This window comes from Macrotis lagotis, chromosome 3 (genome assembly GCF_037893015.1).
Source record: "Macrotis lagotis isolate mMagLag1 chromosome 3, bilby.v1.9.chrom.fasta, whole genome shotgun sequence".
Classification (NCBI taxonomy): domain Eukaryota; kingdom Metazoa; phylum Chordata; class Mammalia; order Peramelemorphia; family Peramelidae; genus Macrotis; species Macrotis lagotis.
In genome coordinates this window covers 129,119,849-129,137,703 of record NC_133660.1, presented here as the reverse complement: position 1 = coordinate 129,137,703, position 17,855 = coordinate 129,119,849, and the positions used below count along the sequence as shown (strand labels likewise).

Below are 17,855 nucleotides of genomic sequence, written 5' to 3'. Positions count from 1 at the left end.
TAAAACAAATGTTTGTCCTTCATTTTTGAAGAAGACCAAGACATCAAGGGAGGTGATGCCATGACAAGTACATGAATTGGATTTGAGTGAGGTGGGGGTATGCTAAGTTACCAGCCTCACTTTCTCCTCCAGAGCTATCTGGGTCCAGTGGCCAGATATAGATCAGGATGAATGGAGATGTCTCTGGATGTAAAGCAATAACTTGCCCAAGGTCGCACAGCTGGTAAATGTCAAATGTTCGAGGTGGGATTCAAACTCCTGATCTTCTGACTTTGAGACAGTGCTTGATCCTTTGCGCCATCTAGCTGCCCTACATAAAACAGTAACTTTTGGATGGTAGAGGGAATTTTGTTAAGACACGTAGAATGTTTTTATTTAAAACACTGCTATCTACCTTAATTTGTGGGAATAGAGCAGGAAATTCTTATTTAATGTCATTTAAAACCTTGAGGAATGTCAGAAAATTCAATTAATGATATGATGTAACCCTGAAATCAAAACTTGTTTCCCCACTGCTAAATCTATTGTCAATTAGTTAATCTCACAAGCCTATGATGTTTAAGGAACTTTATTTTCAGAACTGTAACTAGGATGAAGAGACTAGGACTTTGCCCCAGCATACTGAAATGTAGAGGGAGTAGGTGGCACTTACATTCCTTCAACAGGTAGAAATAGTTGATCTTTTTAACAAGAACAATTAAAATAGAAAGCTACCAGAAAAACAACTAGAGGAGAAGGTACTAAATTTGAAGTTGGAGAACTAGAGCTCAGATCCTACTTCATATGGGGTGTGTTCAGTTTCTTTACCTGTCAGATGGGGCTGCACTAGATGAGTCCCAGGGCCCTTCTAGTTCTAAATTTGTAACTCCTACAGGCTCCTTTCTACCCAACTGCTCCCATGGACAGCTGCAGCCCTAGGTGATCTCCCCTCCTAGTTTGGCTTAACCCTATAACCTTGCTACATCATAGGGTTTCTCTCAGCCCCCCCCCCCAATCTGGTTTCCAAAAATCTTTTCATGAGATTTCAGTTCTCCCCAAAATTTAGTCTTAAAAAGCGCCAGTGATTCGTTACATACCTGTTCTGTTTCTTTATCTGTTGTTAGGGTACAAGGTCTCTTACAGACTAAGACTCCAGGGATACTTCCTTGGTCCTAAACTAGCTCCACTTTAATCCCCATTTCTTATCTCCTCTTGGAGATAATGCTCCAGGGTACTGGCCTACCTTCTTCCTTCCAGTTATTACCATATATTCATATGTTACTTCTTGATTAGTGTCTCTTCCCTGGTTCATTAAGGAACAGGAATGCAATCTCCCTGATGCTCCCGTCCCTGAAGTAAGCACATGGGGATTCATCTTTGGAGTCTCAGGATTTTAACTGGTAGTAACCACAGGGAAATAGAAAAGTTATAAAATTTCAAATGTCTCAGTAAAAGTTACCTTAGGTTCTGAGTGCAATAGAAAAGGAACAAGCTTTAATCTTTCTCAGTTTTCTGCTTCTTCCACTTCTTTGCTTGTTGAGAAAGAATGCAGTCTCATTCAGTTTCTGAGTTGACTTTGTAACTATCTCTTTTCTCGATAATTTAATCATTTTATTAATAAAACTACAATGTCTAATTATAAAAGAATGGTCATTTGACTCTCTCTTAGACCAAAGACTCTTTATGGTGATGGGTTCACAATTTAAATGCTTTTGAAGACTAGGTGTTCCTGAGGGGTGGCAATCAACTCTGATTAGTTAACAATTAATGCAATCTTCTTTTCCCATTAATGTCTCTATCCTGTGTCTTTCTGACTTGTCTTTTAAAATGTGTTCTTGTTCCCTGTTGCCTTTTTTAGCATATAAATGGTGAACTTTTGAGTACACAAAAGATACAAGATTCATTTTTATCTCAGAGGAAAGTTCAATACCCTTTGGGTCAGATATCTTGGTATCTTGGCGCTTTACAGACTGTGGAATGACCTCATACATTTTAAAAATAAGTGAGAATTTTTGATTGACATGCATCTTTTTTTTTCTAGGTTTTTTTTTTTTTTTTGCAAGGCAATCGGGGTGAAGTGGCTTGCCCAAGACCACACAGGTAGGTAATTATTAAGTGTCTGAGACCGGATTTGAACCCAGGTACTCCTGACTCCAGGGCCGGTGCTCTATCCACTATGTCACCTAGCCACCCCTGACATGTGTCTTTATTACAAAGATTTTTCTTTTTTTTGTGATGAGAGGAGAGAGGAAGAGAGAAAATACATGCTTAATGGAAAATATATTTTGAAAAATAAGGGGGCGGCTAGGTGGTGCATGGGGTGGCTAGGTGGTGCAGTGGATAGAGCACCAGCCCTGGAGTCAGGAGTACCTGGGTTCAAATCCGACCTCAGACACTTAATAATTACCTAGCTTAGTGGCCTTGGGCAAGTCACTTAACCCCACTGCCTTGCAAAATCTAAAAAAAAAATAAGAAAACTGGATGAAATAATGAATTCTTAATTTGGAGTCAGTGAATTCAGTTAAAAAAACATTAGTAACTGTATTTTAATATAATTAATTTCTTTTGTAATCTTGTGTAGCTTATTTTAATGTATTTCAAAATGAGTAACCCATAAGTTTCCTCAGACTGCCAGAGATATCTAAAAAATTAGAAATCCCTAGACTGTAAAGTCCTTTCCAAATCTAACATGGCATGAAAACAATCAGCCATAGCGCCTCCATTTCTCAGATCCTGTGAGAGATCTCTCTGTGAGAGAAATTGCTCTGAAAGCCTTAAGAAATGATTATTTTTTAAAATGGGAAAAAAGTTACCTTACATACAAGGAAAATTCTAGTTTTTAGTGAGGGAAATTTGCCCCAAGTAACTGTACCTGTTGTGTCTCAAAGAAATTAGCTAGTATTAAAAAAATGATGATTGATGATGTGACAGCTAGGTGGCGCAGTGGATAAAGCACGGGCCCTGGAGTCAGGAGTACCTGGGTTCAAATCCTGTATCAGACATTTAATAATTACCTAGCTGTGTGGCTTAGGCAAGCCACTTAACCCCATTTGCCTTGCAAAAACCTAAAAAAAAATGATGATGATGTTTGTCCTTCATTCTCAAAGAAGACCATGACATCAGGGGAGGTAATGCTACAACAAACACATGATTTGGATTTGAAAAAATAGTATACTGTATAAGTAAACTGTCCTGCCCTCAGATTAAGATTATTATCATGAACAGCACTGATATATCTTTAAATGTTTTATTCTTGATGGATAAAAAAGGTATTCAGCATAGAGCAATACTTATTCCTTCCATTTGACAGATGGGGTTAATAAATTAAGAAAATTGAGAATCACCAGCTATTTTTATTGTTTAGTTATAGACAGTTCTCCATTTATCTAAGTGGATTGTTTCACAGTTCTCCACATAAAGTGCTTTTTATGTATATTGAAAATTTGGATCTAGCTATGCAATTTCATGTCACTTATATAACAAAGGCATACACAACATAATAGTTTTAAATAATTTATAAAATGTACTGAAATGTAGACACATTAAATTCTGTACCATGATAATAAGCAGAATTATGAAATGAAAAATAAAGTTAATGATAAAGTGGCATAGCATTGTACAGTCAAGTTAGCATAGTTGTGTGGTGTGCTCCCAATTCCCCATTCACAGCATTTAGCCTTTAAGCTATGCAATGGTAACTATTGATAGGTGTTTGGGACAGTGGCTCTTTTTTTTTTGTCCATCATATATCTAATGATAACAAACAATATTATCCACAACTAGCCTTTTTTATTATTATTATCCTTATAAAGTTGAATTTGTGTAATGCACATTTTCATAAAGTGAGAACTGTTAATTTATAAATAGTATTTTCTGTTTCTATCTTTCGACAATTTGTATTGTTAATTATTTTTTTCTTTCTTTTTTTTTGGCAAGGCAATGGGACTTAGATGACTTGTACAAGGTCACACAGCTAGGTAATTATTAAGTGTCTGAGACCACATTTGAACTCAGATCCTTTTGACTCCAAACTTCAAACATAAAATTTCACTGCAGAGAAGTTGATAACAGTACTGTCAATAGATGAAAAGATATTATAACATTTATCAGGATGAATCAGAGTCCTTGCTTTTTTGATTCTGAGACTAAAATAGAAGTATCATGCTGCTAAGGTTTTATGTAGTTAATAAATATATAATCAAAAGTTCCTTTTTTTTAAAATGCAACCCTGAAATGAGAGACCTAATCCTTGGCTTTGACATGAATTAGTTGGGTAACTTTGGGCATGTCATTGAATTCCTCTGGGCTTCAGTTTCTTCATCTTTTGGGGACAAAGGTCTTGAAGAACAGTGGAAATAGTATTGGATTTAAATTCAGAGGTCTTGGATCTAAATTCTATTCCAGCTACCTCTGTGACCTGGATAAGTCACTTAGTCTCCCAAGGCCTCTATTTCCTCATCTTTAAAATGAAGGTGTTGGCTACTAGGTCTGTATCCCAAGGTGATTTAAAAAAAGGGAAAAGAACTTATTTGTACAAAAAACTTATCGCAGCTCCTTTTGTCGTGAATAAGAATTGGAAATGGAGGGGATGCCTTATTGGACTCAACAGCTTTGGTATATGATTATAATGGAATATTATTATTATTCTAATGGAAGTGAGAAGCTGGATGATTTCAGAAAGACCTGGAAAGATTCACATGCACTGATGAAAAGAAAAACCATCAGAGTCAGGAGAACATTGTACATAGTAATATTATACAAAGAAGAATTGTGAATGACTTAACTTTTCTCTGCAGTACAATAATCCAAAATAATCCCAAAGGACAGTCTCATGATGAAAAAATGCTATCTGCCTCCAGACAAAGACCTAATGTCATCTGAATATAGACAAAAACATACTCTTTCCCCCCCTTTTTTCTCCTCCCTCCCTCCCTTCCTTTCTTCCTCTCTTCCCTTCCTTCTGTGTTCTTGCACAAAATGACTAATTAAATTACACTTGTGTAATCTTACTTTCTCAGGGAGAGGGGAGGGGATGGAGTGAATGATAGAACGTACCACCAAAATAAAAAAAAACCTAATGAATTAAGTGTTAAGAATTGTTTTTGTATGTATTTGGGGGGAGAGGGGGATTATTTAAAACTTAAAAAAATGAAGGTATTTGACTAGGTAGTCACTGAGCACCCTTCTAGCTCTTGATCTCTGATCTAGTCTCCAGGATGAAATGGAGCATTGTTGTTTAGTCATTTCAGTTGAGTCGACTTCCTGTGAACTCTTTTGCTGTTTTCTTGGCATAGATTCTGGGGTTGTTGTCATTTCCCCCCAGCTCTTTTTTACAGATGAAGAAACTGAGGTGAACAAGGTGAAGTGATGGGCCACACAGTTAGTAAGTGTCTTGAGGTCAGATTTGAACTCATTGAGAATGAGTCTTCCTGACTTGAGCCTATAGCTCTATCACTTTGCCATCTAGCTGATCCTCCTCACCTGAGATGGGTTTGCCTCCTGATATAATCTATAAGGAAATCTTAGTCTGCACTGTAATTTAATGATCAAACTCACCAAGCTACCGAATAAATGTTATTTTTTAGTCATATCCACCTCTTGGTGATTTCAAGGAGCATCCTGTCCTTGGGGTTTTCTTGGGAAGGATACTGGAGTGGTTTGCCATTTCCTTCTTCAGATGATTAAGGTAAACAGGTTAGTTGATATGCCTAGAGTTACAGAGCTAGTGAATATCTTGAGATCACATCTGAACTCAGGTCTTTGTGATTATTTTTTTTTAGGTTTTTTTTTTTTTTGCAAGGCAAGTGGGGTTAAGTGGCTTGCCCAAGGCCACACAGCTAGGTAATTATTGAGTCTGAGACCGCATTTGAACTCAGGTACTCCTGACTCCAAGGCTGGTGCTTTATCCACTATGCCACCTAGCCACCCCAAGGTCTTGGTGATTCTAAGCCCAGCACTCTATCCACTGAGCCACTCAGCTGCCTTCCACATAAATAAATACACTTTGGTCCTTAATAGTCATTAAATATTCCCACCAGTATCCCCTGCAATATATTTTATAAAGATGATTCTGTGGCACAGTCAATAGTCGGTCTGGATCTCATCATTGCTCTTTTCAGTTGTTCGTAGGATATGAACATAACAACATTCCATGATCCCAGTCTTAAGAAGGAAGGCACAAACCTAGAAGAATATATATCACCACATGTTATTTCATTCACAAATGTACAAGTTAAATTTACAAAATTATAAGTAAAAATAACAGTGAGCACTTGGTTCATGCTATGTACTAGGTGTTTGTACAGACACCCAGAAGGGTATGGGATCTCATTAACAAACTGCTTTCAATAATTCAGACCACAGCTCATCTATGCCCGACCACTCTGCAAGTCTTGTTCACATCTTCCACTAAGTTCATGGGATCTTTCTCACATTCTCTTGGTTGCCAATAGGATGCTGGCTATTCAGCCCATCTTCTTTGGCATAGTGGCACAATGGATAGATTGCTGGACCTGGAGTGAGGAAGACTCATCATTATGAGTTTAAATCTAGCCTCTGACACTTAACTAGCTGAGTGACCCTGGGCAAATCACTTAGCCCTGTTTGCTTTGTTTCCTCAGCTATAAAAATGAACTAGAGAAGGAAAAGGTTAACTACTCCAGGATATTTGCCAAGAAAATCCCGAATGGGATCTTGAGAAACTACTCAAATATATTCAACTTTTTCTTGTTTATGTTTCTTGGTTGATTTTATATTAAAAAAAATAAAGCAAATGGAATATTTTCCAATGCTTTTTTTGCTTCCTATGGAGAATTTTTCACAGGGAAGACATAGTGTATGTAGAAGCTCCCCTATATTTGAAAGAAGTAAGAAAAATCTTAGGTAAAATACCTGTTATGTATCAGACACCATAACTAATTCCTTTATAAATACCATTTCATTTGATCTTCACAATAATCCTGTGAGATAGATGCTATTCTGTCCACATTTTACCATAGGGGAAACTGGGACAAATATTGGTCAATTGACTTGCCTAGGGCGACATAAGTTTTAAGTGGTTCTGAACTGGATTTGAATTGAGTTCTTCCTGTCGCTAGGCTGTGCATCAGCTACTTCTGCCAGAAACTAAGTATCTATTAGAAGCATTAGATTTAGAGCTGGAAGGAATTACACCTATTACTAAAGAAGAAAGTGAGACCCTAAAACCCAGTGATTTACTCAAGATCCCATGATAAGTAGCAGAAGTACTAATCAGTAAATCCACGAATTAAGATTTGTTTTTTTTTAGTTTTTTTTGCAAGGCAAATGGGGTTAAGTGGCTTGCCCAAGGCCACACAGCTAGGTAATTATTAAGTGTCTGAGACCACATTTGAACCCAGGTATTCCTGACTCCAGGGCCAATGCTTTATCCACTGCACCACCTAGCCGCCCCGTGAATTCAGATTTTACACTAATAGAAGACCCAGGAGAAAATCAATTAAATTGGTTGTCCAAGGAGCCAACATTTTCTACCCCCCCCAACAGACACACACAGCAAATGCACAAAAGCAGAAACAAAAAATATTTGCAAAGGATCTGTTTAGATAGTTTATATGAAGTTTATATAGTTTCTACTTTTTCTTGTAAATAAATTCTCAAACTAAATTTAAAAAATAGAATGCTTAAGAATGGATTTAATGCTTTCCTTAAAACCTCTATAAAATCTGAAATTGTCCTCTTTCTCCTCTAAGTGTTATGCTATTTGGAAATCTTGACTAAACTTCTCTAGGTTCCTGTAGTTGTTGAATCAATTGGTGAAACTCAAGAATCAAGGCAAAAAAAAAAAAATAAGATGCTTCTAGTTATATTCAATATCTAACTATATCTTTTTTAAGACTGGAGGCAGTGAAAAATGGATATTGCAACTGAGGTAGCTGATTGGTTAAAGCTGATTGGTCTGATTCGACACAGGAAACATCCACATTTCTGGCTAACACAGATACCTGGAAAAAAAAAAGGAGCTTTAGGCATAGATGGTCCTACCCTTTGTAAAAAGCAGTGAATCCTTCCTGCAGGAGCATTGTCCATGCACATTTGGGAGCGCTGCTGTATTGTCCTGGTGATGAGTTCATGTATCTGGTCTTTACCACATCCACTGGAGATGCTACGACTGTTGTGCAAAATCCAGCTCCGAAAGCTGACACGAAGTGGCAAGGCAAATTATCTACAATTGATGAAGGGAAGAGGGAAAGCTTACTTAGCATGCACATTTTTAGTCGCTGAGTTTTCAGTTAATGACGTTAGATGCTGGCACGTTCTGTAATCATAGCAAATATATCTATTGTACATTTGGATTTTATTGTACTGCCTTTGAGATTAAAGTAAGTTATATGATGTAATATATTATTTATCTATACTGAGATGGGTCTAAATTATTTTCAAATAGTCATTAATAGAGTCAGTTTTTTTTTGTAAATAATATTTTATTTTTCCAATTACATAAAGATGGTTTTCAATATTCATCCTTTATGAGATTTAACTTCCAATTTTTTCTCCCTCCCTCCTTAAGTTGACAAGCAATAGAGTCAGTCTTACTTATTAATCATGCATTGCTAGAATTTGAGCAAGTTGTTTATATTCTAAGGAGAATATGTAAACCCAGTCTAGTAACCACTTGTAGAGTCTGATATAATGGTGTCCTTGGGGGTCCAAAGTACATGACTATATTTTAAATGAAACCATCTAATAACAAGGTTCTTGAGTGGAGTCCAAGGTGACTCTAATTAATTTTGTTATGTATATGAAAATATGTTTTGCGTGATTTATCATCTTATATAAAATTGCTTACCTTCTTAAGGATGGGGAGGGGAGAATTTAGATCTCAAAAACTTTTTTAAATGAATGTTAAAAACTGTTTTTACATGTCATTGGAAAAAACAAAATATAAAAATATAATATAATTTACTGTGTAGAAAATAATGTTATAATGCCAGACTATTTCAAGATTCATTCATTCAAAAATATTTGAAGCAGATACTATTTAGTAGACCATGTTAAGGACACAAAAATAGAAACAGAAATAGTCCCTGACTTCAAGTCCCTGACTTTACATTTTACTTAAGGAGTTTATGTTTTTACTGAATTAAAATTATATGAACCTAAATAGAAACCAAATGAAATTTGGATATTTACAATGAAGTGACAAATCTTCAAAATCAGGACTTGAAATATTTTCTGCCTTTTAAAATATGACTTTGTATATATATATATATATATATATATATATATATATATTTTTTTTTTTTTTTTTTTTTTTTTTTTTTAGGTTTTTGCGAGGCAAATGAGGTTAAGTGGCTTGCCCAAGGCCACACAGCTAGGTAATTATGAAGTGTCTGAGATCAGATTTGAACCCAGGTACTCCTGGCTCCAGGGCCAGTGCTTTATCCACTGTGCTAGCTAGCTGCCCCTATGACTATATTTTAAACAAATCTGCACATGATCTGTGTGTGTGTGTGTGTGTGTGTGTGTGTGTGTGTGTGTGTGTGCTCACATGCACCCTCCACAAGTTCTACAGTATTCACTGTTCATACTGCAGAAATGAATTGAGTTCTCAAAGATTACACCAATGGAACCTAAATCCTGGTATGTCCTCCTTACTAAGAGAAAAGGCTACAAGTGTCTGCCCAGCAATATTCATCAGCCTAGTGAAGTTTCAAGAGGATTATCACTAAAAAATAGCCACCAGGGAAATATGTTGAACGAGATTGATGTATAATTAGATTACTTGCTGTCTTAGGGAGGGGAAAAGGAAGAAAGGTTGGGAGAAAAATTTGGATCTCAAAATCATTCAAAAGAAATGTTGAAAATTATCTTTATATGTAATTGGAAAAATAAATAAAATAAAAAAATAAATAAAAGAAAAGCTGAATATTGAAAACTGTCATTACGTGTAATTGGAAAAAATAAAATGCTATTAAATGCAAAAATATCTACCAGGTGATTTGAATATATTTCATTCATTCATTTTTGCCCACTGCAATGCATAAAGATTATCTATTAAAGTTTAGAAGAATTGTGAGTTGTATCACTGGGAGAGACACTCACAATCCTAAAAACTATGTTTTTTCTAAGTTATTGGAAAGTGTAAAAACATCTTGATAGGACTATGAGAATACTCAATGCAATTGAATAATGACTACAAAGATAACAAATGAAGCTCCTGCCTTTATGGAGCTTACTCTACAAATTCAGATTTTATACTAATAAAAGACCCAAGAGAAAAAAAAATGGGTAGGATTGCTTTCATTATTTCTTTTTTTTTTTAGTTTTTTTTTTCAAGGCAATGGGTTTAAGTGGCCTGGCCAAGGCCACATGGCCAGGCAATTACTAAGTGGATCTGAACCCAGGCACTCCCGATTCCAAGGCCGGTGCTCCATTCACCCCATGTTTTCATTATTTCAAATACAATTTACCTGTTAGTAGGTTGTATTTCAAAAGGTTCTCCTTGATTATATCATAGGTTACTAGCTCTGCAGAATTGACAATAGCATTTCTTGTCACATTGGGTGTTGTCCCTGAAAAGAGAGTAAATAATTGAATGACTTTGATACAGGCTGCTGGACTTATTTTGTGTTTAAATTATATTATGATGTTTACTACTCAGCATAAGCCCATCCACTCAAATTTAGTTACCTTTCCAAAGTCCCCTTGTTCCTTCTTCTGATGCTATTGTTTTGTAGGCTTGGAAAGTCCCAGTGTATCGGGGTTTGGCACCAGCTAGACTGCTCTGCGCTTGAAGTCTGACTTTGACCACATCTGTAGGCTGTGCCACTATTACTGCCAATCCTCCAGTGGTGCATCCTGCCAGGATCCTGCTTCCTATTCCAGCTTCTGCCACCCAGAAGGAAAAAAAATACACTCATTGTAGAATCTAGTTCAAGATGTACAAATGTTTGATGTTCAAATCCTTTCATAAGCTGACCCCCCAGACCTGGGATTTGGATCAGGTTCACTGACCCTCCCCTCGCCCCAATTCAAGAATGTGACTTGCCCATGTACAAACAGGTGGGCAGGTTCCAGAAGTAGACTTTGAATCTCCAGTTACTGTAACTCCAATTACAGTACTTTTTATTTATCTTGCATGTTCTCTCTCTCTCTCTCTCTCTCTCTCTCTCTCTCTCAGCAATTGGGGTTAAGTGACTTGCATAGGGTCAGACAGCTAGTGTCAAGTATCTGAGGTCATATTTGAACTCAAGTCCTTCTGACTTCAGGGCTCCTGCTTTATCTTCCACACCATCCAACTATTCCTATTTGTTTGTATGTTAAGTCTTGCCACTGCACCTCAATTACTCTGAAAGAGAGAGTGAAGTCCATAACTTTGAACAACTCTGCCTCAAGACATCAAGATATCATCCCAGGATGTCTTTGGTCCTCTTAGAAAACTAAGGATAAACTACATCTTAAGTATCCTTAACTCACCAGGTGGAAGTGTCTATGATCATTAGACTGTTTCAGTTACTGTCTAATACAGATACCTTTGCACACACACCACACACCACACACACACACACACACAACCCAAGAATCCACCCTCCCATTATCCAATTACTTTCTTTTCCATTGTTGTAGAATTGTTTGACGGTGTCGTAGAGACCAATTCTAATTGAGGCAAAACTCATCTGCCTCTGCAACCCAGCATGGAGCCCCCTGTACAGACTTCGTGGTCCTTCTGTTTCCACCAGTGTAGCAATGGTTCCTAGGACTCCTTTATACCTTACAGTTTTGGTGGTCTGGGCTTCACCTTGAATCTATAAAGGCAGAAAATGCAGTTGAAAGGCAGAAAATGCACTTGATCCTGAAGATACAGATACACCTCTTTCTTTCCCCCCTTGGAGGGGCAAGTAGTGACAAATGGGACAGAGCACTCTGCCTGGCCTCAGACACTTTTAGCCAGGTGACCCTGGGCAAGTCACTTAACCCCATTTGCCTCATCTGTAAAATAAGCTGGAGAAGGAAATGGCAAAACACTTCAGTGTCTTTGCAAAGAAAATCTCAAATGGGGCCACAAAGATTTGAACACAATTTCCTGGGAGAGGTGTTGTATTATCCTTTGTGTGTATAAATAATATTGTAGATCAGAGATATCAAACAACTACTCTCTTCATTCCCTACTCCAAGCAACCTCCAACATTCCTAGATGGGGAAGGAATCAGATCAAAATGTAATTGGAAAATATTTAACAAAATAAATAAAATAGAGTAAAACACAGATAATGTTAATAAGTGACTTTGTAAATCTCTCTGCAACTTAGAGGGATCCTTATGTATGGTTTACTGGCCCAGTTTCTTTTTGATTTTGACACACTGGATGTGTCATGTTAACTCCCCCCCCCCCAGTTTATTACAAAAGATGCCTCAGTGAAAATAGAGAGGAAGGGCAAGGAATGGGGAAGGAACAAGGGAAGAACAAAGGAAGGGTATCTAGAAATTACTGAATGGTATATAAACAAAAGTCTTCACCTTCCTCTCTTCTTTGTATCAAGGATTAGGGGGTGAGTCAGGAGGGGTAAAATACCACATATATGGATTTGTTGAACTGCCTTTTTAAAATCTATTTTAATATTTGTTGCAAGGGATGACTGACTGGGTAGTAGTGGAATGTGGAAAGATATTTTGGTGATATAAAAATAAATGATGTGGATAAATTGATTAAATATGATTTTTTTAAAAAGACATCATAAAACTAGAAAATTTTATGCAAGTCAGAGGGAATAGTGACAACACTATTTGAAAAAGTACAAACTTGGTAGCATCTCATAGTTTCACTTAGCATTTTTACTTGGAAAAGAAAAACTTCACTAGGCTATTTCACATGTTAGGGCAGATTTTAAGTCAGTTGTTTATGTCTCACTCTTTGTGTCCCCATTTGTTTTTTTTTTTAACAAAGAGTGAATTTTCCATTTCCTTCTCCACTTTATTTTCCTGTGGAAAATGAGACAAACAGGATTAAATGACTTGCCCAGGATTGCACTAGTTAAGTGTCTGAGACCAGATTTGAATTTAGGAAGTTGAGTCTACCTAACTTCAGGCCCAGCACTCTGTCCATTGGACAACTCACTGTCTCCTATTTTCTTGCTTTGAATTATTGGTTGCTTTATCCCTTTGCCCCTATTTCTTGAATTGGCCCTGAAACCAAAGCCCCATGGCACATTTGAAGCTAGCTGGGAGACACCTTTTGGACAATTTTTTTGTCTCCAGACTTAGTGGAGGGGTACCCCTCCCCCATCTCTCTTTCAACATTATCATAGATCAGGACATTTTGAATCTTCACTCTTAATACATATGACTTTACTTATCATAAACAAATATTCCTGTTCTATGAAGATCAGAATTTTCTGTCATTAAAAATATGTGCATTTCTAAAAAGTAAACATTGAAAAGTTTCCCTCCTTGTATCATTTCTTGACTACCCTTTACTACACCTCTTTCTAACCATTAAGATACATCTATTTGATGATGGTAATGAATCTGTTCATAGGGGAAAATAGAGTTGTAGATACAGATATCTGGAAGGGACCTCAGAGACCAGTCAATCTAAATAATCTCATTTTAGAGTTGAGGAAACCTGAGGCCTGAGGAAGGAAAGTGACTTAAACAAAGTACTAGAGGTCACTGGGAATCCTCACCTCTTTTTAAAAAAAAATATTTATTTAAGGCAATGGGTTAAGTGACTTCTCCAAGGTCACACAGTCAGGTAATTATTAAGTGCCTGAGGTTGAATTTGAACTCAGATCCTCCTGACTCCAGGTAGATCCTCACATCTTGCTAAGTTTCATGAGTCATAAATGCTTTTCTCACAGCTCTGTGAAGTGTATTAGTCTTGTTTTAAAGTTGAAGTCACTGAAGTTTAAAGAGGTTAAGGGCCTTGGTCCTGATCACACAACTAATAAATGTCAGAGCTGGCTTTCTAAGCTAGATCCAGTATTCTCATTATTCTACCATACCACCTTTCTAATCTGGGAATGAGATCCTCATTTAAGGGAATCCAGAGGTCATGAGATTGGATCAGCAAGGGTACAAAAGGGAAAAGGGAAGACTCTGCTTTGAGTTTTCTCTGATGAAAGTCCACTTGTGACTTTTGTGTGACCTGGCAACCCCAATCAATATGATAATATATACATATTTACATATTTATAGAAAAATATATTTTATTTTTATGGATTATGGTAATATATTTACAATTACTCACACACACAGGTGTTCCAAAAATCTTAATGCAAGTTTAAAACTTAAACCTTAACATGGTTTAAAACTCAGGTTTTACTTGTTTTTCTCATGATTGTTTCTCTTTAGTTCTGATTCTTTTTTTCACAACATGATTAATATAGAAATATGTTAACCATGATTGTGCATGTCTAACCTATATCAGATTACTTGCTATCATGGGGGGGGGGGAGAAAAGAGAGGGAGGCAGAAAAATGTGGAACTCCAAAGCTTACAAAAAAGATGAATGTTGAACCCCCCCCCCAAAAAAAGCTTCAAGTTTTAAACTTGTTTTAAGACTTGAGATTTTAAACTTAAGATTAATCTTTAGTCTAAGTTTAAACTTAAGTTTAACATTTAAATTTTGTTAAACCATTTGGGACAACATCTCAGTGTCTTTCTCTGTCTCTGTCTCTCTCTGCCTCTGTCTCTTTCTCTGTCTCTCTCTCTCTGTCTCTGTGTGTGTGTATCTCTCTGTCTCTGTCTCTCTCTTTCCTCCCTTCTCTCTGTCACTCTCTGTCTCTGTCTGTCTGTCTTCCCCCTCTCTGTCTCTGTCTCTGTCTCTCTGTCTCTCTCTGTCTGTCTGTCTGTCTGTCTTTCTGTCTTTGTCTGTCTCTGTCTCTTTCTCTGTCTCTCTCTGTCTCTGGTCTCTCTGTCTCTGTGTGTGTCTGTCTCTGTCTCTGCCTTTTTCTCTGTCTCTCTCTGACTCTGGCGTCTCTCTCTCTCTCTCTCTCTCTCTCTCTCTCTCTCTCTCTCTCTCTCTCTGTCTCTCACTTCCCTCCCCTCTCTCTCTGTCACTGTCTCTGTCTCTGTCTGTCTGTGTCTCCCCTCCTCTCTCTGTCTCTCTCTGGTCTCTGTCTCTCTCCCTGTCTCTCTGTCCGTCTGTCTCTCTGTCTCTCCCTGTCTCTGTCTCTAGTTTTTCTCTGTCTCTCTCTCTCTTCCCTCATCCAGGGAGACGGGGGTTCCCTTCAGCAGGGCCCCCTCTGCCCAAGCTCCAGCCGGGGGCCCGCCGGGGGGAGCCGAGCTTTGGCGGGGCCCGGGCTCCCGGGCTCCCGGGCTCCCGGGCTCCCGGGCTCCCGGGCTCCCGGGCTCCCGGGCTCCCGGGCTCCCGGGCTCCCGGGCTCCCGGGCTCCCGGGCTCCCTTCCTTCCCTACCTGCAGCCGGACCTTGGCGGTGTCCAGCGGGAAGGTGAGCAGATCGGCGACGCAGGCGGCGGCTCCGGCGCCGAGGCACCTGACGGCCGGGGTGGGCGGCACGTCGGAGGGCTGCAGCCCCACCATGGCGGCTCCGCCAGGGTTCCCCGGAGCCCTGGCGGCTGTGGGAGGCTGAAGGGCGGTCACGGTGGGGGCCCGGAGGGGCGTGGGGGGGGAAGGGGAGAGGGGTCCTTCCCCTGGGCCGCCGGGGCTGCTACCCTTGGTGGAGCGCGTCCCTCGGACCCGGAGCCAAGGCAGAGGCGGGTGCCCCCGGCCTGGGCCCCTGCATGGCTCCCGGGCCGGCCTGGGGAGCCGCACTGTCCACTCGGACCTCTGGGGCTCCACTGGCTTCGTTATAAAGCCTCGGGCTGCGCCGGTGCCTGGGGGAGGGGCCGGGGGAGGCCGGCCGGTCCAGGTCTGCCTCCTGACTTGCTGCGTGAGGTTAGGGATGCTACCAAGCTCGGCCCCCCTAGTTTTACAGACGAGGACCCCGGACACTCACCCAGGTGTCCGAGGCCCGGGTCTCGCCGACTCCAGGGAAGCTCCAGCCACTCCACCTTGCTGCCCCTGGGCCATCCTTCACCTTTCCCTCTTCTCTCCTCCACCTTGTGCTACCAAGTCAGGTCACCTAGCAAACACACCCTGGCCCTGCGCGACTTGTGCTCCCAGAGATAAGGAGCTCAGCTCGGAGTGTGCTCAGACACTTAGGATGATCGGGGAGCTGCTGTGCCAAGAGGGAGCCCATTGTGGCCAGGCACCCGATGGCCCCAGGTTGGCGAGGCCAAGATCAAAAGAATCCATGGGTCACCCAGAGCCTGGCTGACTGCTGTAGAGAAGAGCTTGTCAAATTTTTGTCAAAGGACCTGGATTCAAATTCTCATTCTGATACTTGATACCATTGTGGTCTTGACAAGTCACTGGTTCTCAGTTTCATTTGAAAATGAGAACGTTGGACTGGATAGCCCCCGAAGTCCCTTACAACTCTTAATCCACGAACTATTAGCTGGGTGACCTTGGACAAAGCACTTAACGCTGATTGCCTTGTCATCCTGATTCGTATCTGGCCACTGGAGCTAGATGACTCCCGAGAAGACAGTAAGGCTGATAACCGAGCACAGCACTCCCTTACTCAAATCCAATTCGTCTGAAAGTCGTGGCATCACCTTTCCTAATGTCATGGTCTTCTTCAAGAACAAAGGACAAACATTACCATGATCACATATCCAACATGGGCTCATCTTCTTTCCCCTAATCCCAGTCTTTTTCAAATATCCTAATTTCTTCTTTCATCTGTCTGATTCTCTTCACTAATCTGGTTCAGCCCTCATTATCAACCACCTGAGCTAGGGTAATAAATTTAGAGCAAAAGGTGTAGGCCAAGTGACCTGTTGGAACCAGTTACAGAATGTCCACCCCATACACTGAGGTTTCTCCAAATTTTTTCCACCAAACGTCATCGTTTATGTGGAATTGCTTTGTGCATGTCAGACTCTCATTACATGTTAACATGGCAGGTGGGAGTTGGGCACGATATCATCTATGGTCCTCCCAACTATAAATTTATAAGTTTATTGACAATGGGAGAAGTTACTTATTTTCTTGGTATTCCCTAGCCTATATTATAGAGGTTTCTAACTATATCAAAGGTGGGGGTTTATCACAAGGAAATAACAAGACCAGATCCTTCCTACCATCAGCTTCCAGATATCATTATTATTTTCATTGTCTTAATAAACTCTACCACTGGAGAGGTTAGTGATCTTAAGAACATATCAGAACACCTTTCCTTCCTTTTCTCCTCATTCCCAATCTCCTGAACCTGAATATGAACCTCAGATTGGCGTTCCTCTGGTGGAAAGGACTTGGTAAAAGGTCATGAATTGCAATTAGGGAGAAGGATGCCCCTGGGCAGCCACTGGGCCATGGGCAAAAGTGAAATTGGGTCACGTTGGAAAGAGACTTATTGGATGCCCCTGGCTTATCTTGTTCTTTTGGCTGCCCCTCTAGGGATTTTTCAAAATACTTCTAAGACTGAAATAAAGGAAAGGAACCAAGAGGCATTCTCAGGCAGCTGATACACTGTCCCAGCAACTTATCCACTCTTCTCAGTATTCCTAGACATTTCAATGACAAATAAACAATATTAACTATCTGTGAGAAGTCAAATTTCAGAAAAAGGAAAGGATGATATTTGGGAGAGTTCACCATTTTGACTTTTTTTTGGGTTTTTTTTTTGCAAGGCAAATGGGGTTAAGTGGCTTGCCCAAGGCCACACAGCTAGGTAATTATTAAGTGTCTGAGATCAGATTTGAATCCAGGTACTCCTGACTCCAGCCCGTGCTTTATCCACTGCGCCACCTAGCTGCCCCCAAGCCACCCCCATTTTGACTTTTTTAGTATGGCTTTTAGGGGGTAAAAACTTTGTTTCTATCCTGGTGTGGAA

The 17,855-nt window shown here is 39.6% G+C and overlaps 1 protein-coding gene across 1 annotated transcript; it reads right to left on the bottom strand.

The window, feature by feature from the left end:
* Positions 1–5,012: 5,012 nt before the first annotated feature.
* On the bottom strand, positions 5,013–15,499 carry UCP1 (uncoupling protein 1). Its single transcript, XM_074227438.1, has 6 exons — positions 15,374–15,499; positions 11,567–11,765; positions 10,651–10,848; positions 10,431–10,532; positions 8,002–8,182; positions 5,013–6,162 (listed from the first exon to the last, which is right to left on the bottom strand). The coding sequence occupies exons 1-6, from the start codon at positions 15,497–15,499 to the stop codon at positions 6,036–6,038; spliced, it is 933 nt and encodes a 310-aa protein (XP_074083539.1). The 3' UTR covers positions 5,013–6,035.
* Positions 15,500–17,855: the final 2,356 nt, after the last annotated feature.

Excerpts from the sequence above, each read along its gene's own strand:
- UCP1 (XM_074227438.1), bottom strand. The coding sequence starts at position 15,499 with ATGGTGGGGCTGCAGCCCTCCGACGTGCCGCCCACCCCGGCCGTCAGG. Across the intron at positions 11,766-15,373 it reads CCGCCAAGGTCCGGCTGCAG|ATTCAAGGTGAAGCCCAGAC; the intron begins GTAGGGAAGGAA and ends CTGCCTTTATAG. Across the intron at positions 6,163-8,001 it reads TTCACTGCTTTTTACAAAGG|GTTTGTGCCTTCCTTCTTAA; the intron begins GTAGGACCATCT and ends ATATTCTTCTAG.